This window comes from Misgurnus anguillicaudatus, chromosome 1 (genome assembly GCF_027580225.2).
Source record: "Misgurnus anguillicaudatus chromosome 1, ASM2758022v2, whole genome shotgun sequence".
In the NCBI taxonomy this organism is placed as follows: Eukaryota; Metazoa; Chordata; class Actinopteri; order Cypriniformes; family Cobitidae; genus Misgurnus; species Misgurnus anguillicaudatus.
In genome coordinates, this window is record NC_073337.2 from 26,647,887 (window position 1) to 26,672,050 (window position 24,164).

The following is a 24,164-nucleotide window of genomic DNA, read 5'->3' on the forward strand; positions in this document are numbered from 1 at the left end:
TGCACTATTTGAGGGAACATCCATTTTAGTGCTTTCTGAAATCATAAGCTGTGTAAATACTCACACTTGCGGTCTTGGCCACTCAAGAGTGCGTGCACGCAACAGGAAGTAACTGCACAAGAATGGTCCTGTCCCAAATGGCACACTCCGGACTTGTGGTCCTCCTCAGAGTCCACACTTTGATGACATCACGTAGTCCACACTTTAGGGACCCTTAAAGGCGGAGTCCATGATGTTTGAAAGCCAATGTTGATATTTGAAATCACCTAAACAAACACGCCCCTACCCCAATAGAATCTGGACCTTCTGTTGATAGACCCGCCCCACACATACGCAAACCGGCATTTGATTTGATTTGATTGGCTATAAGTGTGTTTTGGTAGTCGGCCCGTCTCCTTTTCCAACGCGTTTTTCAAACATCGTGGACTCCGCCTTTAATGCGAGTCCACGTGGGTGCAACGGAGTCGTATTTTGGGACAGACTCGAGCGTCACACCGAAAATAGGTAGAGAAGTTGCCCGTCAGTGTGAGCTCCTCCCTTCCGTCGTCTGATTGGTCTGATTGTTCTTTCGCAAGGACTTCTGGGTTGGTAAAGTGCGCGAAGCCTGCTGCAGTGCGGGCTTCGCTGAAGACCGCATCAAGGGGCAAAGGAGGCGCTGATGAGCACACTTCAAAGCGTAAAAATGACAGATGGGACACCCTACGGACTCGTGGACTAAGCGAGCACGCCCAATTTAAGGCCACGAGACCGAAAGTCCACATGAAGTGCGCCATTTGGGACAGGGCCAATGTCCTACGTCTTAAAACTGGCAAAGTGCATTGCCCTAAACCCACACTAAACCCACACTATCTTGAATAGCGCTTCGGAGCGGCATTCAAGGCTAAGCGTATTATGTTCTAGATCAGGTTCTGTATGTAAATCGTGAGTATTTTGCCCAAACATTGCGAGATGTCACGTAAACTTTTAATTGTAAGTTAATAAATGGATAGAACATAGTTAAACGGAAAGTGTTGTTGTCATTTCATTGGTGCAAACATTGTCATGTATTTTGTAAAACATCTGCAACTGCTTATATTACATAATTAGAAGCAACATTAATTGTCGTTTATTCAGGGACTACTTAATAAACAACAAACTTTAATGAAACTGTATGCACAAAATGAAGAGTTTTTTTACAGGTACACAGATTTTTGCTTCTGAAAGTTTCAGATAAATGTAGATAATAATCTTTAAGTTCAGCAAATATTCATTTATTTGTTCATTTTATTTAAAGAAAAACTTAAAACGATATGTTTTAAGTGGCCTAAATAAAAAACGAATACGTTTTGGTGCAAATACCTGGATTGACATTTTTACACTCGCTAAGTATGTCCCATCAGGTGAATAATTCTACATGCACGCTTGGGATCTTCACACCCTCTAGAACACTTATAAGTAGTCATGTAAGTGGTCAAGTGCAAAGACTGTAAGTGTGGGCATTTGGACGCAGCCATAGTGAACATTATTAGGGGACTCATACAACCCCGCAATGCATCACAATAATGAACAGATGTAGGCTACAGTCACAGCTAGCCGCTAGTCGTCCATGGCTCGTGCCGAATAAATCGCTGTCTTTGCAGAAGATGGCGCCTACACTTCAGTGCTTCCGGTGAACTCAAGTGTCCAAATTCACTAATTCGAGTGAAATATATTAGTGGAGTAATGGACACAAGCATAGTCTCTGTTTGGAAAACATTACTGCATTGCTACTAATATTGCAATTCATAGTACACTGCAAAAAAATGATTTTCAAGAAAAAAATTAAAAATTCTTAGTATTTTTGTCTTGTTTTCAGTAAAAATATTGAAAAATTCTTAAACCAAGATGCTTTTTCTTGATGAGCAAAACTACCCAAGAAAAGTGATTTTGTGCAAAAAACAAGCAAAAAAATCTGCCAATGGGGTAAGGGTTTCTTGAATTTAGGGTTTGAGAAAGATTTTTTTGTTTACCCCATTGGTTTTTTTTGCACAAAATCACTTACATTTTTTTTTATTGAAAATCATTTTTTGCAATATATAGTGCACTGCAAAAAATTACTTAGTATTTTTGTCTTGTTTTCAGTAAAAATATAGATTTTTTTTTAAATTAAGATGGATTTTTATAAACAAAATGACCTAGGAAAATAAGACTAGTTTTTAGACAAAAAATATAAAATTTATCCAAATTCGTGCTTACAACAAGCAAAAAATCTGTCAATGGAATAAGAAAAATCTTCTTGAATTAAGTGTTTATAAAAAAGATAAACTTATTTCAAGCACATTATTTTGCCTGTTGTAAGGATTCATCAATGTATACATTGCAAAAAATGATTTTCAAGAAAAAAATTCTTAGTATTTTTGTCTTGTTTTCAGTAAAAATATCGAAAAATTCTTAAACCAAGATGCCTTTTCAAGCAAAGCAAAAAAAAAAAAAAAAAAATCTGCCCATGGGGTAAGCAAAAAAATCTTGAATATTTTTCTTAAATACTAAATTCAAGAAAAAAATCAAGAAAAATTTGCTTACCCCATTGCCAGATTTTGCTTGTTTTTTGCACAAAATAACTTAATTTTTTGATACTTTTACTGAAAACAAGACAAAAATACTAAGAAAGTTTTTTCTTGAAAATCATTTTTTGCAATGTATACATTGATGAATCATTACAACAGGCAAAATAATGTGCTTGAAATAAGTTTATCTTTTTTATAAACACTTAATTCAAGAAAATTTTTCTTATTCCATTGGCAGATTTTTTGCTTGTTGTAAGCACAAATTTGGATAAATTATTTTCCTAGGTCATTTTGTTTATAAAAATACATCTTAATTTTAAAAAAATCGATATTTTTACTGAAAACAAGACAAAAATACGAAGTAATTTTTTGCAGTGTACTATATACACTGCAAAAAATGATTTTCAAGAAAAAAAATCTTAGTATCTCGTTTTCAGTAAAAATATCTAAAAATTCTTAAATCAAGATGATTTTTCTTGATGACCAAAATATTAAATTTAAGTGATTTTGTGCAACAAAAAAAAAACAAGCAAAAAATTTGCCAATGGGGTAAACAAAAAATCTTGAAAAATTTTCTCAAACACTAAATTCAAGAAACCCTTACCCCATTGGCAAATTTTTGCTTGTTTTTTGGACAAAATAACTTAAATTTGATATTTTTGGTCTAAAAACTAGACTTATTTTCTTGGGTCGTTTTGCTCATCAAGAAAGTCATCTTGATTTAAGAATTTTAAAACAAGACAAAAATAATAAGATTTTTTTTCTTGAAAATGCAGTGTAGTAGGAGAAAAGCAGTAGGCGAGGCAAGTAGTACAGTATGTCCAAATTCCTAGCATTCCAAAAACTGTACCTGAATGACCTACTACTTCCAGCAAGATCCGAAGTGTTAATTCAATTTACTATCCAGTGAGTCCTCAGGAGAGAAGTTATCCAACGAAGAAGAAGAAGAAGATGTGTGGTTTTATTCAAAAATGTGCAAAAGCGGCAACGTGGCACTATTCAAATGCAAATACATATATTAAACAGCTGTCCCTTGTGGTTAAATTGCACTTGTTTAACGTCATTCCAGTTAACGACTAACTTGTTGTTATTATGACGATGTATGTCACATGATGTATCAACATGGCGGATGTAATAGGTCCGAATTCATTCATGCCATCCATATTCATACTATATAGTACATACTGTTTTAACAGTCGATGAGTAGGTAAGTATTTGTGACCATGCCTGTACAGTATCCTTATGTCACCGCTGGGCCTCTTTGGTCCCACACAGGAAAAATATATATATTTTTCAAATATAATTTTAAATATATTTAAAATGGCCAAAAAAGTACACCAATCAGCCACAACATTATGACCACCTGCCTAATATTGTGTAGATCCCTCTTTTGTCACCAAAACAGCCCTGACCCGTCGAGGCATGGACTCCTACAAAATATTAGGCAGGTGGTATGTTCTGAAATAAATTATGTTTACAAAATTTATTTTTCACCAATATATATTTTTGTCCATCATTTGTATATTTTGAAATATGTTTTAAAAATAAATATATCGTAAAGCATTTATATTTACGTTGCATTGGAAGTAAAACTTTCTATGTTACAAACCTGTAAACATAACAGGTTTGAAAAGATTTAAAGTAAATATATTTTCAACTGCAAAAAATACATTTTAATCATTTTATACAACTTTTTTATACTTTGGGCAGGAACAATATATATATATATTTTTTTTAATGTATCTGTTGCCCCAGAAATACATTTTGAAATATATGTTAATATATGAAGGTTAAAACTAAATATATTTTCAAATCCAAAAATATTTAATTAAGCTTTACTTATATATTTAAAAATATTTTTGGCCAAAGAAATGTATTTTTTTGCAGTATGGTGTTGACCAATCCTGGTCCATCTGGTATAGGTTAGTGTGCCACATCAAAGGCAAAACTTCACAGAGCTCACAGACTCCGAATCTCGTCCACCGTTTGCGTGAGCTACGCTATCCAGTGCGCATTACTGATAATGGCGGGCCGCTTTTTGTAGATCAGCCTGTGTTGATAAAACGTCTTGCATTCTTTCAAAAAACAGATCACAGATCAGGCGAACGAGCCGCATGGAATAAATTGCCAGTGACATTTAAGTGTGCTTAAGGTGAAATAGCTAGCATTCTTCCCGCTTAACGGGGTACGATGAGAAGCACTTACGAAAGAGGATGGAGGAGTATGTTTGCGAGTTCGAGGTTTCATGGTGCAGGCATCCTGATACAAGACTATACACCTATCGAGTCTGTAATCATGTGCACAGCCTGCTGTGTTGATGATTATGGTGATGGTTTTGATAACTAAATCACAAATGACTCTTCATCTATACAGAGCTAGGAAATGAATTTACAATGCAGTTTATTTTTGGGGAAAGGTGGGGTAAAAATCATACTTTTAATGCACTCTTCATTCCCTTCTTGCAATGGCAAACTGTCATTGTGTTTTACCAAAAATGAATAAACTAATCTGTGAAAATCTTATCCGGCCGATCGACCCCAAGGCTGTTTTCCACCGGGTACCATGGACCAAAAATTCTTAAGTCTATTACGGTCGCAATAAAGAGCTAATGACGAGAATAAATTCGCGGTGGCACCCATCTCTATGAAGAGGCCGAAGGATAAGGGGTCATTAAGACCTGTGTTATCTGGATCAGATAGCATTGGCATGTCTACGCACATCATTATTTTTGCCCCTGGAGCCGTTTGCCAAACGGGAAGCGTCGGGAGAGCAGAGCGTGCGCTCGTTTTCGATGGTCAGTCGAGGGGTGCATGCATGCAGCTAATGCATTTTCTTAATTCCCCAAATGACTGTTTTATAAAAAAGACATTTATTTTGGCGTGCTCAAGGCCTAGATCTTTCTAAATCCCCTCATGCACTTTGTTTTTTGTTGAGTAGGTTTTACAAATGCTCATGTGAGTGTTGTTTATAACAGCGTGTTAAATACTGATGTCTGTGCTGTCGGTGAATGATTCTCAGCTCTCCGTGAAGGAGTTGAGCAGAATAAAGATGGGATTTTGGAGTAATGTATGCATTATATATGGTCTCCCGGACTACATTACCCTGAGAAAAATGATGTTGCGTGAATGGTCTTTCATAGCTCAGGAGAATTTACTTATGGGTTATTTAATTATGTTTGTTTTAGATGTTTCTACTACTATGCCTTAGAAGAAATGATTGGGTGAAATAAGTCAAGCAAGAATATGAAATAATAAAATGAATACTGATAGCATAGCTCAGATAACATGCACTCTTGTTTTTTATTTTGGCAAATGTGAGCACAGTTTGACTACGGAGGTTTATTGAGGCCTTGATTTAGGAGAATTTAAGAGAAACTTTATATTTGCTCTTTATTTCATTTCATTGCTGAAAGAAACAATTGCAGCATTTACAAAATGATCTCGAACACGTCCGTTCTACGTGGGCTGAAAGCGCTGCGATTGGTCCACTAGACTACTTCGTTTGTGGGTTAACTTGCTAAGCTGCTTCTTTATTGACGGTCGCGCTGCTACTGTCGTTACACACGTGGATACTGCCTACCAGCGGTCTGCACGTGTGTTTGCACGTCGACGCGGACGACACAAAAGTATGACCGATGCGTAACCTAAGCCACCGTGGCTACGCCGTAGGACCTACACACAATAAAATGAGCCCTTAAAAAGTCCATAGGTCCTCAGCTTGGTCTATTTTTGTTCTTAAGTTTAATTTATAGTTATGCGTAAGGTCTACGCCGTAGGCTACAGTATGCGTAGGCTGTGTGTAGCTCTACGTAGCATGACGTGTACCTCGCCAAAAATGTAACGACGCGTCCGTTCTAAGCAGACCGCAAGCGTTGTGATCGGTCCACTAGAACTCCTCCTGTCAGGTCAAAAATTTATGCGTCACATTTCTTTATAGGCATTTCCGCTTGCGACTGTAAGAACAAAGATGGGCAAAGTTGAGGAGTGATTTAACTCAAACTGCAACAAACGTCGCTGTCTATTTACCCCCATCAATGCTGGTCTCCTCAAATCATACACATCAAGCCACTGCTGCTTCTTTGTTTCTGAGTTTACTGTAGTGATGGGTCGTTCGCGAACGAGCCGGTCTAAGAGCTGATTCTTTGTAGCGAACGAGCAGAGCCAAATCTTCAGACGCAGGCAGGGGAGGAACCGTAAGAGCCGGCTCTTCTAAGGGAGCCGACCCAGAAGAGCCGAATCTATAAAAAGAGCCGGACTGCCATCACTAAAATGTAGAGCCGGAGCTTGAGCCGAAAAAGCCGAATCTATGGAAAGAGCCGGACTGCCCATCACTAGTTTACTGGCCAAGCTGCTTCTTCTTTGGCTGTTGCACTGCTACTGTGGTTACCCGAGTGAATACTGCCTACTAGCGGTATGCATGTGTAATTGCACATCGAAGTGGGCCCTGTCCCAAATGATGCACTTAATGTGGAATTTCAGTCTTGTGGCCTTAATTTGCGAAAGCTTGTTTAGTCTACGAGTCCGTAGGGTGTCCCATCTGTCATTTTTACGCTCCAAAGTGTGCTCATTAGCGCCCCCTTTGCACCCTTACTGCGATCTTCAGCGGAGCCCGCACTGCAGCAGGCTTCGCGCAATTTACCAACCCAGAGGTCCTTGAGAAAAGGCAATCAGATGACAGATGGGAGGAGTTCACACTGATGGGCAACTTCTCTTCCTATTTTCAGTGTGACACTCGAGTCTGTCCCAAAATATGACTCCAGTGCGCCCTCGTTGACTCAAGGGTCCCTAATTCAGTTCAATTTTATTTATATAGCGCTTTTCGCAATTGTTAATTGTTTCAAAGCAGCTTTACATGAGTAGATGTAGGGGAAGACACAGAATAATCAATAGATAATATAAGAAGTAAAATACAGCAGCTAAGAATAAACCGTACAAGCGAGCACAGTAATAATGTAACGTAGGGATTTCCCAGGGACGAAAAAAACCCTAGGAGAAAACCCAGTGAGAAAACTCCTAGAAGGACAAAAACCCTTGGGAGAGATTAATATATATATATATATATATAAACACGTTAGGGATAGGAAGCGGGTAAGCGGATTAAACTGGTTCAGCCGGTGGTCGTTGGTCGCGTATTGGCTGGGCATCACGTTGAAGTACAGAAAGTAGATCAGTGGTGTGATGATGACCTTCACAGCAACAGGAACTGGGTCTGTTTGTGTCATTGTCCTCGGGATCGATGACGAGACAGGGAGAGAAAAACAGAATTCTATTAGCGTAGGGGCCGTTCGCATGTAATGCTAGTGTCATACAGTGTTGTGTTTTAAAATCCGCTCGGTTCCAGACAGGCTACCTATTGCGGCATAAGTATATTACCCAGATGAGTTATGTGAGTGCTTTGTTCTGGACAAACTAGCTATTGCGGGATAAGTACATTTACTGGACATTTTATCTGAATGCTTTGTTAAAGAAGAATGTCTTAAGTTTGGATTTAAATTGATCGACTGTGTCTGATACTCGAACATTATTTGGTAAATCATTCCAGAGCTTAGGGGCTAAGACTGAGAAGGATCTACCAACTTTAGACACTTTTAATATTCTAGGGATAATTAAGTGACCAGAATTTTGTGATCGCAGTTTACGTGGTGGATTGTATTCTGATAGTACTTCTTTAATATACGAGGGCCATTTAAAGCTTTGTAGGTGATTAGTAGTATTTTAAATTGTATGCGATATTTAACTGGTAGCCAGTGTAAAGATGCCAGAATTGAACTTATGTGGTCATACTTTTTAGATCGAGTAAGCACTCTTTTGAACCAGCTGTAGCTTATTTATCTGATTTGCGTGACATCCCCCGAGTAACGAGTTACAATAGTCTATTCTAGAGGTCATAAAAGCGTGGATAAGCTTTTCTGCATCTGATGCAGACAGCATATGGCGTATTTTTGAGATTTTTCTAAGAGGGAAGAATGCTGTGCAGACATTGGAGATATAGATTGAAAGATAGATTGCGTCGAACATCACGCCTAAGTTCTTAACCGTGGAAGATGGCACCACCGTGCAGCCATCTATGGGTAACTTGTAATCTGACATATTATGTTTGGAGCGATTTGGTTCAATATGTTTGATTGTATAATGAGGTCTGCACTACATGATGTCATCAAATTGTGGAATCTGAAGAAGTCAACAAGTCCGGAGTGTGCCATTTAGGACAGGGCCGTGGACGACTACGCAGAAGTATATATGAAAACCACAGCCCAGTCTCACAAAATTTTATTATATAGTCGCGTAACTTTTTGATTATTTTATCGTGATATTATCACATATTTCCGCGCTTTTCGTGATTGTACAAATTCATGTTTTCGTGTGATTATCACGTATTGGTTACTTTAAATGTTTTGTCATATTTTCTTACCATTGTCGCTTCGGTTTAGGGTTAGATTTACATAAAATGACATCCCTACCCAAACCCAACTCTAACCCTAACACCAGGCGACATATAAAAAAATCAGAAAAAATAAAGTGACATTGAAATGCAAGCACCAAATCTAACCCTAAACCGAAGCGACAATGGTTTAAAAATAGGAAAAAGCAGTTGAGTAACCAATACGTGATACTCACACGAAAACAGGAATTCTTTGTACGATCACGAAAAAAACGTGGAAATTCGTGATAATATCACGAATTTATAATAAAAAATTTATGTGACTATATCACGAAACCTTGTGAGACTGGGTAGGAAAACTATGCTATCGCGGCTACACAGTAAGACCTACCCACAACTATAATAAACCCAGTAAAGTGTAAACTAAATGTTTTAAATATTTATCAATGCATGAAAATAGCCATAGGCTATGCATAGTTCGCCGTAGCCTGACTTGCACTTCTGCAAAAATGTGACGGCACGTCCGTTCTATGCAGATCTTTTTTTACCAGACCGGAGGGGTTCTAGTGGACCAATCACAGTGCTTGCGGTCCACGTAGAACGGACGCTGTATTAAATTTTTTGATAAGGTGCGCGTCAGGCTACGCACAGAACCTGCGAATGATTATAAATGACACTTTAAGTGGCAAAACATGTATTACGCACGATTGCATTGCGACAGCAGATGATTCTGGGTCGGATATGCGTTAGATCCGCACCAGAGCTGCTGACTTTAAATTTTACGTACTATTTTAATTTTTGATTAGAGAATAGTTGACATAACAAAACAAGTTGAAATTGTTTAACTTAAATTTTAAGTGAAAGTAGCATAAAAATATATGTTGATTTGATTAAAATGCTGATTTTTTTTACCGTTCACGAATCCGGTGCTAACTCGGCCCCGAGTCGTCTGCTGACTGGGAAGCCAGGAATAATGTCAGCATTACGGCAAAGCATACAGTTTCGTCGTATCTTTCATTCAAACGCGGCAACGTACCAGACAATTACAGTAAATTAGTGAAGTAGATCTCCTCTCTTCCCCTGGATGGCTGGATTGTTATCGGGTGAGGTTGGAGAACAGTCTCTACTCTTTATGGAAAGACTTAACAGCTCGAGTCTAATCAAAGACATTTTTCCCACTGTGTTTCGGGGCTAAAGAAATTCAATTAGTTTAATTGGTCTGCTTATTATAGGCTGTAATGCGATGTGAGCGCGGCTGTTGTCAAACTTCACAGGCTACTTTAAAAAGCCGGCGTAATTAGAGGGAGAACTTTAATCTTTTAGTCGTACAGTGAAGAGGATCTTCAAGCAATATTCTGGCAAACTACAAAGGCGTTAAATGGTTCGAGTGTGGGCCTTAGTGGGAGAGTGAAGAGCTTCGTGATGGTTTGTAGGCAGGTGCTATTTCTAGTTTTAGTGCCGTCAGAGTTATTTGTGATCTGGACAGATTATGACTGGCTAAACTGTTGGATGAATAAAGATTGCTGCAAAGAAGAAAAGTGTAAAACAACATGAGGGTGAATAAATAATGACATCATTTTAATATTTGTGTGAATTTTTCTCTTGAAATGCTTTAAATGTTGTCTTGCAAGACTAAGAAAGACTCTCACGCTTTTCCCCTTCCTTTTTAGACTAAAGGGGTGGATATTCTTGAGGTGCAATGACAACAAAATGGCTTCCAAAATGACAAACCGCACTTATGATCAATCACAGAGCCGGAAGTGCAGCATGGTCTGGTGGATAGGCTAATGGAGTAGAGACCTGAAGGTTCACCACCAGCTTCTCTGCATCTACAGTTGTGCCCTTGAGCGGGGCACTTAACCCAAATTGCTTCAGTAAACACTCTGTTGTAGGAATGGATGAGTCTGTATGCAAACCAGCCTATCTGCTTTGTAAAGAAAGAGAGAGAGAGGTCTGTGGTCTCAACAGAGGGATTTTAACCAGGTAAGGTCCTGCAAACCTTAACAAAAAGTATTCTACAGTAATGCATTTTTGTATATGATACATTACTGATCTGTCAAGCATTATACAGTATAATATGGTAACGAATTGCAACAAGGTTTTGTTTGTTAACATTTGTTAATGCGTTAGCCAGTGACTGCTTATCCGAGGGGCGCAAATTCAAAATAAGTGTTCGGAGTGTCATGTGTGTTGCTCGCGTTTTCAAAATATGTGTTTTGTGCGTCGAGTGATCCTATATGTGCATCACGTGTTTTGTCAAAATAAATGCCTGCTGCAGACGCGTCAAAACCATTTATGATAAAAGAGACTCTCACGTTCACAAAATACACGCTAGACACTCTCTTAACAGTAAACTCTGATTATGCATGAGATTATGCGAGTATCTGGCAAACGCGAGCGTCTCTTTTATCATAAACCCTTTAGATGCGTCTGCAGCAGGCACTTATTTTGCCAAGACACGTGATGCACACAGGTTCACTCGACGCGCAGAACACATACTTTGAAATTACAAACCACACACATGACGGGCCACATAAATGTTGTGACGAACTTCGCATCGAGCGCCTTCGAAAAATAAAGTCACCGGCCGCCACTGGCGTTAGCTAACATACACTGATAAACAATATATTTGAATTATGTCAAAGATTATGGGGGTCCCCTAGCTAAGTCCCCCCCGGGCATGCCCCCGCCATTATAGGGTCACCGTGATTTCACCAAGTAAGATCCTGGATCAACGTTTTAATCAAGCAAATTCCAAATTATCCCTTAACTCAAACCCTAACCATTTAAATTGGTGTGAAATAATAGTTTGAGAAGAATATTTTGAAAGACCCTTACCTTAAAGATTACTAAAGATAATAACTAAAGATGCTTACCGTGAACAAGGTAAAAATAATCCACACTCAAAACATCTGGTAGCGCAGCACGAGAATTTTAAATTCATGTATTATTTTAATTTGAATAAAAACCAGGGGACGCCCTAATTTATATTTTTTGTGCTCATTCAATGCTTATAGAAGGTCCGGGACCACCCCAGCCCCCCCTCAATTCGAACACTGCCCAGAACTGCTTGGGGACAAACATTCATTGACAATTGTATTTAGCAAAACAAATAATTTTTTACAAGTTTGATACAACTTGAGGGTGAGTAAATGAAAGGGTGAATTAACTATCTCTTTAATACAAATATAGTTTATCATTCTCATTCATGTTAGTTTATTGTGCATCAACTAATTGTTAAGAGATACAACTTTTTTTTGAGAACCTGGACCACGAAACCATTCACAAGGGGCAATTTTTAAAATTGAGATTGGCAGAGATACAACTATTTAAAATCGGAATATTGAGAAAATATCCTTTAAAGTTGTCCAAATTAAGTCACTAGCACTAAATCCACTCACAAAAATAAAAGTTTGAATATGTTTAGGTAGGAAATTTACAAAATATCTTCATGCAACATGATCTTTACGTAACATCCTTATGATTTTTTTGTCATAAAGGAAAAATTGGTAATTTTGACCCAGACAATGTTTTGTTGGCTATTGCTACAAATATACCCGTGCGACTCAAAGGGATAGTTCGCTCAAAACTAAAATTCTGTAATCCTTTTCTCATCCTCATGTTTTTCTAAATCTTTATTAATTATTTTTTTCTGATGAACACAAAAGAAGATATTTTGATAAATGATAAGCACAAAGCTGATGGTAACCATTGACTTCCATAGTAGGAATAAAAACAAATACGATGGAATTCAATGGGTACCATCAACTGTGTGCTAACCATCATTTTTAAAAACATATCTTCTTGTTTATTTATCATAATACTTCCATATTTGTTTTCTACTATGGAAGTCAATAGTTACAATCAGCTGTGTGCTTACCACCATTTATCAAAATATCTTCTTTTGTGTTAATTAAAATAAAAAAACCTCATACAGGTTTATAACAACACAAGGATGTGAAAATAATGACAGAATTTTTATTTTTGGGTGAACTGTCCCTTTAAGACAAATCTAAAGTTTAGTTTAATGAGCTCACGTAAAACTTTCAAGGGCTCACACGAAACCTTCATGTGCAGATTTTTTTTAAAGTTTAGTTTTGTGTGCTCACGTTAAACTTTTGCTTGCGCACGTCAAACTATAGCGCACGCGTGTGAAACTATTGCGCACGCACGTGAACCTATTGCGTGCGCACTCGATAGTTTGCTGTGCAAACAAAAGTTTAACGTGAGCACGCAAAACTAAACTTTAAAAAAAAATTGAAAAGCGAAACTTTCACGTGCGCATGCAAAAGTTCAACGTGAGCACGCGATAGTTTTACATGCACACGCGAAACTAAACTCGATAGTTTCATGTGCGCACTCGATAGTTTCACGTGCGCACTTGATAGTTTCACATGCGCACGCAAAACTAAACTTTATTAAATTTTTACTCCATGTCCCCTTATGGGCTCCGTCCAATTGTATTGGTAAATGTTAAATAACATTAAAAAGGTGAATAAATATTGTAGATGTATTGGTCGCTGTTAACTAATCTAGTTTACAAATACAACCTTATTGTAAAGTATTGTTTCACGTATTCATTCTGGATGAAGGTTAAAAACTCTTAGGGAGGAAAAACAGACGAGAAGCCACCACACAGTGCTAACACAATAAAACTGTATTACATTTGTGCTTAAAATGATTACAGTACAGTATGTACACATCCTAAAAATAAACATCTCATGCTGAATAACACATAAAAAGAAAATCCATATACAATAGCAAGCAAAAAGGAATCTTTTTTTTGTAAATATGTACAACCACCATATACAAATGAAGTTTGTCCTCACATTTTGCACCCTCCGTCTTCAAAGGTAGCTGCAGACGATAAAAGGATTATCCAGGAATAATGCTTCAACATCAATAGTGATGTGGCTTGAGCGTTGCCTCGACTCGACAGTAAACAAAACCTGGTGATGGTAAATCCTCAGACCAGGTATTCACATGATTGTTTTAAGATTACGCCTGCTGATCGACCAAAAATCTGACATTGTAAAACAGGGTGACACTCGAGATGCTCGGCGACTGAGCATTGATTTAGTTCAGGTAGAAACAAGTAAGAGACAGAGTCTTGATATTTTGCGCAACGACAAAAAGCTTAGTAAATAAATACAGTGAAAGTAACAAACCCCACTTTTCCCATCAAATCCCATTACATACAGTCATACCCAAATGTCATCTTTTACAAAAACAGGAGTTTTTTTTGTAAATGAAATCATGTTACTTGAGCCTGAAAACAAGGAAACCCATTCAACCTGAGATGTTTCGTTGACTTGGCTCCCTTCTTTCTTGCAAACATATTCACAACTTCTCTCCGATAAATATCTAGCTTATTTTTAATTATTTAAATCCTGTGAAGTAAGTGAAACATCGTCTTTGTTATGGTTGGGACAGGGGGCAGTATTGTTGGGTGCGTGTATGTTCACAACGTTGGGCCAACGGGTCTTCATGAGGCCATCACACACAGCATCGTTACGACCACTACAGAGGTCCGAGATCGTCGTCACGCCGATTTTCTCCCACTTACAAAAAAACGTCTAATCTGTACAGTACTCTGTCCCCCGTCTTCATATATACAGTGTGACGGGAACAGGGGCTGGAGAGGACGCTAGTGCTTTTTGTGTCTGATTGCATGTCCCCCTTCAGGTCCTCTCTCAGCTCATTCCCCTCATGTGCGCAGGACTGTTGGAAGGGAGTCAGCGGACCTGCGGCGCGTAGCCCTCCTTCATCAGACCCTCCTCATAGTCCGTCTGGCACAAGATCATGTTGTTCTTCAGGAAGAACTTATCTCCAACGCAGAACCTGGAACAAACAAAACAAAAAGACAAATGTTCAAGTACAAGCATTTTTATACCTCAGTGGTTGATTTTCCCTTTATTTTAACTCTTAACAGGTAAACAGATGCATACTAAAAATGTTAGATAAAAAGTGCATATTTTTTTGCCAAAAATGACAATCGTTTCGCTAGATAAGACCCTTATGCCTCGTTTGGGATTGTTTAGAGTCCTTTAAAACTACAATTTTAAACTGCATTAAAACTGTTAAGTGTTGGGGTCCATTAAAGTTCATTAAAATGAGAAAAATCCTGAAATGTTTTCCTCAAAAAACATAATTTCTTCTTGACTGAACAAAGAAAGACATCAACAGTGTGGATGACATGGTGGTGAGTAAATTATCTGGATTTATTTTTTAAGAAAATGGACTAATCCTTTAAGGGTTTTATCTAGCAAAACGATTGTCATTTTTGGCAAGAAAAAAAAAATTCACTTTTAAACCACAACTTCTCGTCTGTCTCCAGTCTCAAGCTATAAACCAGTAACATCTATTTTCTAAGGCATGTTTATTAAAGATGCTTAAACGCCTAGTCCTGGCTTTAGCAAAGCCTTGTCTGTGAAACCAGGCCTATACACTTTTTAACATCACATGTAAATGTTCTTGAAAATAAGGAAAATATAAAATGTTTGGGCAATTTTGCGTTTAAAAGACATCTAATAGGAGTCCAAACACAGCCCAGGTGTCTAGGCTCAAATTTGGGCTCTTGGTAAAAATGTAATAGAGGTCTACATGATGCTTACATGATGGTATATCATACACTGTAAAAATTACTTGTTGCACCTAAGTTTAATTAATTAATATATACGTCATTTCAACTTTTTTGACTAGTTAGAAGTTGCTATAACCTATAAAAATAAAGTCAACTTAATTTTTTAAAACCTATACCACCTCCTGACTAGTCAAGAAAGAAAGTTAAAAAAGGTTGTTAATTTAAGTTGTTTTAAATTATAAAAAATGTAAATGTAAAAAATGTAAAATTACTTGTAAAATTTAAGTGCAAGAAGTAATTTTTTACTGTGTACATGATATAGCTGGACTATATCAGGTCTATAGTTAACCTAGATGGTGAAATGATGGCTATTGCTTGTTGGAAATAATCTTAATAAGACATATTTATTATTATTATTAATCATAATTTATTACATAATAATTATTATTTAAATATTTCGAAATGTATAATACTTTTCAAAAAAAAAAATTTGTCCAACAACTTTTTGTCTTAGTTTACCGGTACTTTGTTACAGAATGTGTTTGAGATGAAATGCAAAAAAACCCAATAATAATAATAATATTAATAACTTTTTAAAGAACAATAGGGTTCTCGCACCTCGGGCCCTAATAAAAAACAACCAAAAAAGACAGATTTAAATATCACATTTAAAAAGGTTTTTATAACTAGAGATTTTTAATTGAGATGTAATGTTTTCTTTCATGTTCAGGTTAAATAAGTAATAAAAAAGTTTAATTGGGATACACAAAATCCTAGTTACACACTTAGCCCAAGCAATCCAAAGCAGTCTGACATTTTGGATCACAAAACCAGGTTTTTATAACTAAAGATTTTTAATTGAGATGTAAGGTTTTGTTTCATGTTCAAGTTAAATTGTGTAATAAGTAATAATTTAATAAAAGTTTAATTGGGAAACACAAAATCCTAGTTACACACTTAGCCCAAGCAATCCAAAGCAGTCTGACATTTTGGATTACAAAACCAGTCATAAGAGTCAATATTTTAAATTTGAGATTTATACATCATCTGACAGCTGTAAAATAAGCTTTCCATTGACGTATGATTTGTTAGGATGGGTCAATATTTGGCCAAGATACAACTATTTGAAAATCTGGAATATGAGGGTGCAAAAAATCTAAATATTGAGAAAATCGCCTTTAAAGTTGTCCAAATGAAGTCTTTATATTACTAATGATAAATACATTTTAATATATTTACGGAAATATCTTTATTAAACATGATTTTTACGTAATATCCTAATGAGTTTTGCCATAAAAAAATTATTATTTTGACCCATACAATGTATTTTTGTCTATTGCTACAAATATACTCGTGCGACTTCTGTCTTCTGTACCAGGGTCACATTTATTCTTAAAATGTTATACTGTTATTTACACCACAAAACTGTCAAACACAAAAGATAATTTTCAAATATTGTAATGCTTTCAACATTTCTACAAGTATAAAAAGTGTGTACTTCCTAAAATTCCACAGGTCCTAAGTGCCCACAATTAAAGAAATGCGGGGAGAGGTACTCAAAAGGGCTCATTACTAACAAATGTGGTATAGACTTCCCCAAAGACGGATAAAGACGGGCTACTGTAATTCACGACAAACAGTATCCCACCCCCTCAATATTACTGTGCGTCTAGAGGACTTATCCTGCGGGCACGCGGTTTGGATAGAGTATCTCTAGAGTCTATCGCAAAGGTACCCGGCATCTTCTCCACCTGCAGCGGATTCATAAATAAACCCCACAGATTCCTCTGCTTCAGCGCTGCCCAACGGGCCCCTGTCTCACTTGACCTTTTGGAAAGAAGATTATGTTGAGAAAGAAAAACGGGGGAGCGAGAAAGCTCTGTGTGTTTAGTCGTCCTGAGGGTTGCTTATCTTGCTCGCAGCGAGAGTTCGACAAGGTCGGCGCGCCAACGAGTGCTCGTGTTTACTGGCGTGGCTGACCAACGTTCCCTACCCAAACCTCCCTTCCCTTTTTCAAGTGTAGAGGATTACGGAGAGAAAATAGTCCATTGAGCTGCCTGCTGCCTAGATAGGCGGTATCCTAAGTGCACTTGAAGATTTGCAGTTGATTCAATACAATCTGGCGTGGGCTAATGACACAATACTAAGCGTAATTTTCTGTATAATTGACAAAGTTAAGGTATTTAAACGGAAATAGTTCTGGTTCTGCTGGAGGCTGTATTGGAAATGCAATATTTATCCTCTTACGTCATGAACTTTCACCAATTACTAACTCTTAAACGTGTTACTCCAGACCGTTTTAACGCGTAGGAGACGGAAAAGATCGGATAGCCATTATCCGTTCCGTCATTCTCGAATATAATGAGCGAGTGCGAAAATTGTAAATACTTTCCAAGAGAAAACTTTCTATTTGTTATACACAACATGCCAATGTCAAGCAAGAATGCGCAGCCATTAGTTTGGAGCGAGTATCAACAAGTAATATCCATTAATCGCGCTTGTTGACACGGTGATTAACACAAAGCAGAGGTGTGCTTAATGTAACGGTGTCATTCACTCCAATAAAAACGTCCTGTTTAAATGACACATTCTTGCCAGGAATCCATTAGTGTCTGTCTTCTTTGACATCCCGGTCTCTCCACCTCCTCTTCTGAGCACTCGTTCTTTCTTTTTTCCGTCTCTCTCGCTTTCTCGGCTAATAGGATCTTTCTGTTTATTTACAGCCTGTGTTTTCGGTCGCCTCTTACCCTCGTCTCCACGCCAAATTGTTTCTGCTTGGTGAAATGTCAACAACGTCTGTGACATCTGCGTGCCAATTATGACGAGGATATTGCAGTCAGCCCATCAGAGACGTCGGTAATAAATGCCCTCGCGTCGCCCTTCGCGCGCAGTCATTACAGATCGCCACATGTTCGGCGCACCTACATTACCCTTAGCTTGATGCGTTCCCCTTTGGCCTCTCTTTTAATCTTTCCTCCCCCAGATGTGTTCAACTTTCGATTGCTTTAATTGCTTTTTAGTATTTTCCATCGAGTGGAGGAAGAAAACATAAACTTGTCAGATGTGGTGTTTACTCAGGTGTGACCGTAAATTTCGACCCTTTGCTAGTATACAACTTGCCTCTTAGACTACACTGTAAAAATTCCTTGTTGCACTTAAAGGATTAGTCCATTTTCTTAAAAAAAATCCAGATAATTTTCTCACCACCATGTCATCCAAAACGTTCATGTCTTTCTTTGTTCAGTCGAGAAGAAATTGTGTTTTTTGAGGAAAACATTCCAGGATTTTTCTCATTTTAATGGACCCCAAAACTTACCACTTAACAGTTTTTTTCAACGGAGTTTCAAAGGACTCTAAACGATCTCACACTTTTAAACCACAACTTCTCGTCTATCTCCGGTCCTGTGATGCGCCAGCGCGACCTTACGTAATACATCATCACGTCAAGAGGTCACGGATGACGTATGCGAAACTACGCCCCAGTGTTTACAAGTGTGGAGAATCGTTCCGACGTTGTTGTATTTCTAATTAATGTCTTTGTGTCAGTTTATTGTTTAAAATTGTCCACAAATGTGCGTTTCATATATGAAACACGTGACCTTTCCACGGCATTATGCAATTACGTGAGGTCGCGCTGGCGCGTCACACGACCGGAGATAGACGAGAAGTTTTGGTTTAAAAGTGCATATTCTTTATTTTTCTTGCCAAAATTGTCAATTGTTTCGCTAGATAAGACCCTTTCGCCTAGTTTGAGATCGTTTAGAGTCCTTTGAAATGGCAATTTTAAACTGCATTAAAACTGTTAAGTGTTGGGGTCCATTAAAGTCCATTAAAATGAGAAAAATCATGGAATGTTTTTCTTAAAAAACATAATTTCTTCTCGACTAAACAAACAAAAACATCAACATTTTGGATGACATGGAAATGGACTAATCCTTTAATCTTTTTAAGTTTAATCAACTTTAATTTACAATTAATTGATTTGTGAAGAGTCGATTTAAATAAAAATGAAGTTGAAATAACTTTAAGCTAATTCAACTTTATTTTTATAAATTATGGCAACTCTTCACTAGTCAAGAAAGAATGTAAAAATGTAAGTGCAACAAGGAATTTTTTACAGTGGTCTGTAAAAAAATGCGGCATTTTTGTCAAATCAACATATATTTGTATGTTACTTTAACTTAAAACTATTTCTTGTTTTTATAAGTTATGTCAACTTTTTTTTAAAGTCAAATCTTAAAATACAGTCTGTAGTTTTATATACGAATTTAAAGGGCACCTATTTCATTGCTAAAAACAACGTTATTTTATGTATTTGGTATATGTTTATGGTTCAAAAAACATTATTTTCCAGATACTGTACATTTTTTGTAGCTCCAGATTTCACTCTCTTCCTAAAACGCACACATTTTGTACATAACTTATCGATTTGAAAAGCGCTTTGTCCCTGATTGGCCAGCTAATCTGTACGTTGTGATTGGCCTGAATTCCTCTGATGTCAGCCGGAAATGTGACGCTCCTTACCATGTTTGAAAGATTCGGAAGTTGGAGGAATTATGATAATGTCGGCCTTTACTACATCACCAATCCCAGGAAGTACGCTGAAAAGAGATTAACGTTGTACTTTGTGCATATCGTTAACATGTACTTGTACACACTTACACACCAAAGGAAATGTAAAATCGTGAATCGGACAATAGGTGCTCTTTAAATATTTTTTAAAGAGTGCAATTTTGCTGAAAGAATGAAATTAGAAAGCCTGTTTTATTTACAGAAACTGATGAATTATGCATTAACATGATTAAAGACCTCGGAGCAAATATAAATGTCCTTACTAATACACACTCGTTTGGGAGTGATGGATGACGCGCAATACCCAGCATGCACATATACAATGTCTTAAAACATAGATTTACATAATACGGTGGATGGCAACCATTGCTAAGTTAGGATCGGTCAGTCACGTTTTCGAGGTGGGACTTAGTGAAGGGTCAATGAACAATTTCATTACGTTCTCGGAGGCTCTGTTTTATTTCTTTCTGTCCTTCACCACCTTTAATACATCTCTCGTTCTCTCTCTTTTCCTCAGGTGTGACAGTAATGATGAATGCGTCTATCGAGACCCGTCTTGTTAAAGAAAAGATGGCTTCCAAGGCAGTGGACTTAATGATGTATGGCTTCGTCAGCTATTTGCCTCTGAGGTCTGTGTTAACTAGAGTAGTAACATTCCTCTTCTGTGAAATAACATGCAGGAAAGAGAAAGACTGAGAAGAAAGAGAGAGGATGAATGAAAATACTGAAAGAAACCTTGGATGATGTGAACAAGATGTTACAGTACAGAACAGAATTGATGTCAGCTCGAAAACACACTGCAGATATAGCATAAGAACGGAAGTCCTGCCTTTTACGTAAAAGAGCCAATCACCTTTTTTGATAGGTCTTTAAAATATATATTTTTTGCAGTAATCAAGCTACAAAAGCAAACATTATGATGACTCATTGCCATCTTTTTTAAACTAATTTTGATTTGCACTGTCAGAAAAAAATGGACCCAAGCTGTCACTGGGGCAGTACCCTTTAAAGAGGTCCTAATATGTACCATTTAGGTACAGATATTTATGTACTCTGGGACACTAAAAATGTATACCATGTATAACATGTATTTAGGTTCTGAAGAGCTAGGAAAGACATTGAGAGTTCAAACAACAAGAGGGTGAATAAATGACAACATTTTCAATTTGGGGTGAACTTGCCAAGTGAACTGGCTTCCTTTAAAAGGGACTTCCCAGAAATCGCACGCAACCGTGTGGGTTTTCTATCGTGTGTAGGCTGTAACTAAGCTGTGATGAAGTCTCTTAGGAAAAGAGTCTATTGTTTGTGGCCGAAACTGTGATTCCTAAGTACGCAGGACCCAATTTGGCCCATGCTTTTCAGACATACTGACAAGGACGGTGCCCCATTCCTGTGACCTCTCTGACCTGTCACCCGGGCTCTGGCCTTCTTCGAATCTCCCGGGGAGATTCTGAGCAGCATAGCCCAGGCTCATCACCAGGAATTGGGACTGAGGACTGAGCAGACGACAGGCTCATCGATTATCTGTCCCTACATGGCTGATCTGTGGCTAACAGCCGGCTAAGGTCTCAAAACCACACGGCACACACGTGCAATCCCACTGATTCCTGATAGGCAGGCTAAGAATATAACCTCCAGCCAGGTGAGCAGAATCAGATCCAGATCATTAGTAATCACTACTAGATTACGTCTGGGTGCAATGCATGATGGGATACTCTACAGATGACAGTATGACTGATGATAAGGTGTCATACGAGTCCAAACTCTAACATACTGTTCAGTGTTTGGTCAGCAATGGGAATATAACATGAAATTACATTTGCACTTGTGGACTACAATGTGCAGTGTGACGTTCAACAAGTAAAGAATGTACGGTGAGCTTGTTAGCAAAATTTTGAACTTGGTCAGCTGGATGTGATTAGTAAGATGTTTGATTTGAGGGAAGTTTAGAGATGAGAGGGCTTGGTGACATCATTGAAGATACGAAGGATGCACACAAACAAAACCCAGACAGCAGAATACTCTGGGCCGGATCCGGGCTGAAGTCAGCAGCTCCAGAGCGGATCTGCTGTCTAGAAGTCGTCAAGTCGAAATTTGAGAGGGTTTGGTGACATCAATGCCGATATGAAGGACGCACACAAACAAAACCCAGACAGCAGAATACTCTGGGCCGGATCCGGGCCGAAGTCAGCAGCTCCAGAGCGGATCTGGCCTGAAGTCATCTGCTGTCTAGAAGTCGTCAAGTCGAAATATGAGAGGGTTTGGTGACATCACTGCAGATATGAATGACACACACAAACCCATAAGGGGAGACGACTCTGGGCCAGATCCGTGCCGAAGTCAGTGGCTCCAGACCAGATTTGGCCCAAAGTCGTCTGCTGTCTAGAAGTCGTCAAGTCGAATATGAGAGGGCTTGGTGACATCATAGCATATACAACGGACGCACACAAACAAAACTTAGACAGCAGACGACTTTGGGCCGGATCCGTGCCGAAGTCAGTATCTCCAAGAGCAGATCTGTCCCGAAGTATATGCTGCTGTCTAGAAGTCGTCAAGTCGAATATGAGAGGGCTTGGTGACATCATAGCATATACAAAGGACGCACACAAACAAAACTTAGACAGCAGAAGACTTTGGGCCGGATCCGTGCCGAAGAGCAGATCTGTCCCGAAGTCGTCTGCTGTCTAGAAGTCGTCAAGTCAAATATGAGAGGGTTTGGTGACATCATTGAAGATACGAAGGATGCACACAAACAAAACCCAGACTGCAGATGACTCTAGCCCGGATCCGTGCTGAAGTCAGCAGCTCCAAGAGCAGATCTGTCCTGAAGTCGTCTGCTCTCTAAAAGTCATCAAGTTGAATATGAGAGGGTTTGGTGACATCATAGCATATACGAAGGACACACACAAACTAAACCCAAACAGCAGATGACTCTGGGCCAGATCCGTGTCAAAGTCAGCAGCTCCAGAGCGGATCCAGACCAAAGTTGTCTGCTGTCTAGAAGTCATCTAGTCGAATATGAGAGGGCTTGGTGACATCATAGCATATACAAAGGACGCACAAAAACAAAACCCAGTCGACAGACCACTTTAGGCCAAAGCTGTGCCGAAGTCAGCAGCTCCAGAGGAGATCTGGCCGTATCCGTGCTGAAGTAAGCGCCTCCGGAGCGGATTTGGCCCGAAGTCGTTTGCTGTCTAGAAATCGTCAAGTCGAATATGAGAGGGCTTGGTGACATCATAGCATATAAAAAGGACATACACAAACAAAACCCAGACAGCAGATGACTCTGGGCCGGATCCGTGCCGAAGTCAGCAGCTCCAGAGCGGATCCGACCCGAAGTCGTCTGCTGTCTAGAAGTCGTCAAGTCAAATATGGGAGGGCTTGGTGACATCATAGCATATACAAAGGACGCACACAAACAAAACCCAGACAACAGACCACTTTAGGCCGGATCTGTGCCAAAGTCAGCAGCTCCAGAGCAGATGTGGCCGGATCCGTGCCGAAGTCAGCAGCTCCAGAGCGGATCCGACCCGAAGTCGTCTGCTGTCTAGAAGTCATCAAGTCAAATATGAGAGGGCTTGGTGACATCATAGCATATACAAAGGACGTACACAAACAAAACCCAACCAACAGACCACTTTAGGCCGGATCTGTGCCAAAGTCAGCAGCTCTAGAGCAGATGTGGCCGGATCCGTGCCGAAGTCAGCAGCTCTAGAACAGATCTGGCCCAAAGTCGTCTGTGGTCAAGTCGAATATGAGAGGGCTTGGTGACATCATAGCATATAAAAAGGACATACACAAACAAAACCCAGACAGCAGATAACTCTGGGCCGGATCCATGCCGAAGTCAGCAGCTCCAGAGCGGATCCGACCCGAAGGCGTCTGCTGTCTAGAAGTCATCAAGTCAAATATGAGAGGGCTTGGTGACATTATAGCATATACAAAGGACGCACACAAACAAAACCCAGACAACAGACCACTTAAGGCCGGATCTGTGCCAAAGTCAGCAGCTCCAAAGTGGAACCAGCCTGAAGTCCTCTGCTGTCTAGGAGTCGTCAAGTTGAGATATGAGAGGGCTTGGTGACATCCTAGCATATACGAAG

General features: G+C 38.7%; 1 protein-coding gene across 4 annotated transcripts in view; it reads right to left on the reverse strand.

The window, feature by feature from the left end:
- Nucleotides 1-13,548: 13,548 nt before the first annotated feature.
- Nucleotides 13,549-24,164, reverse strand: part of lmo3 (LIM domain only 3) — a 56,390-nt gene continuing 45,774 nt past the window's right edge. For all 4 annotated transcript variants that reach the window (XM_055191159.2, XM_055191161.2, XM_055191160.2 and 1 more), the window contains exon 4: nt 13,549-14,747. In XM_055191159.2, coding sequence (XP_055047134.1) covers nt 14,642-14,747 — 106 coding nt within the window. In that variant the 3' untranslated portion in view covers nt 13,549-14,641. The remainder of the gene's footprint in view (nt 14,748-24,164) is intronic.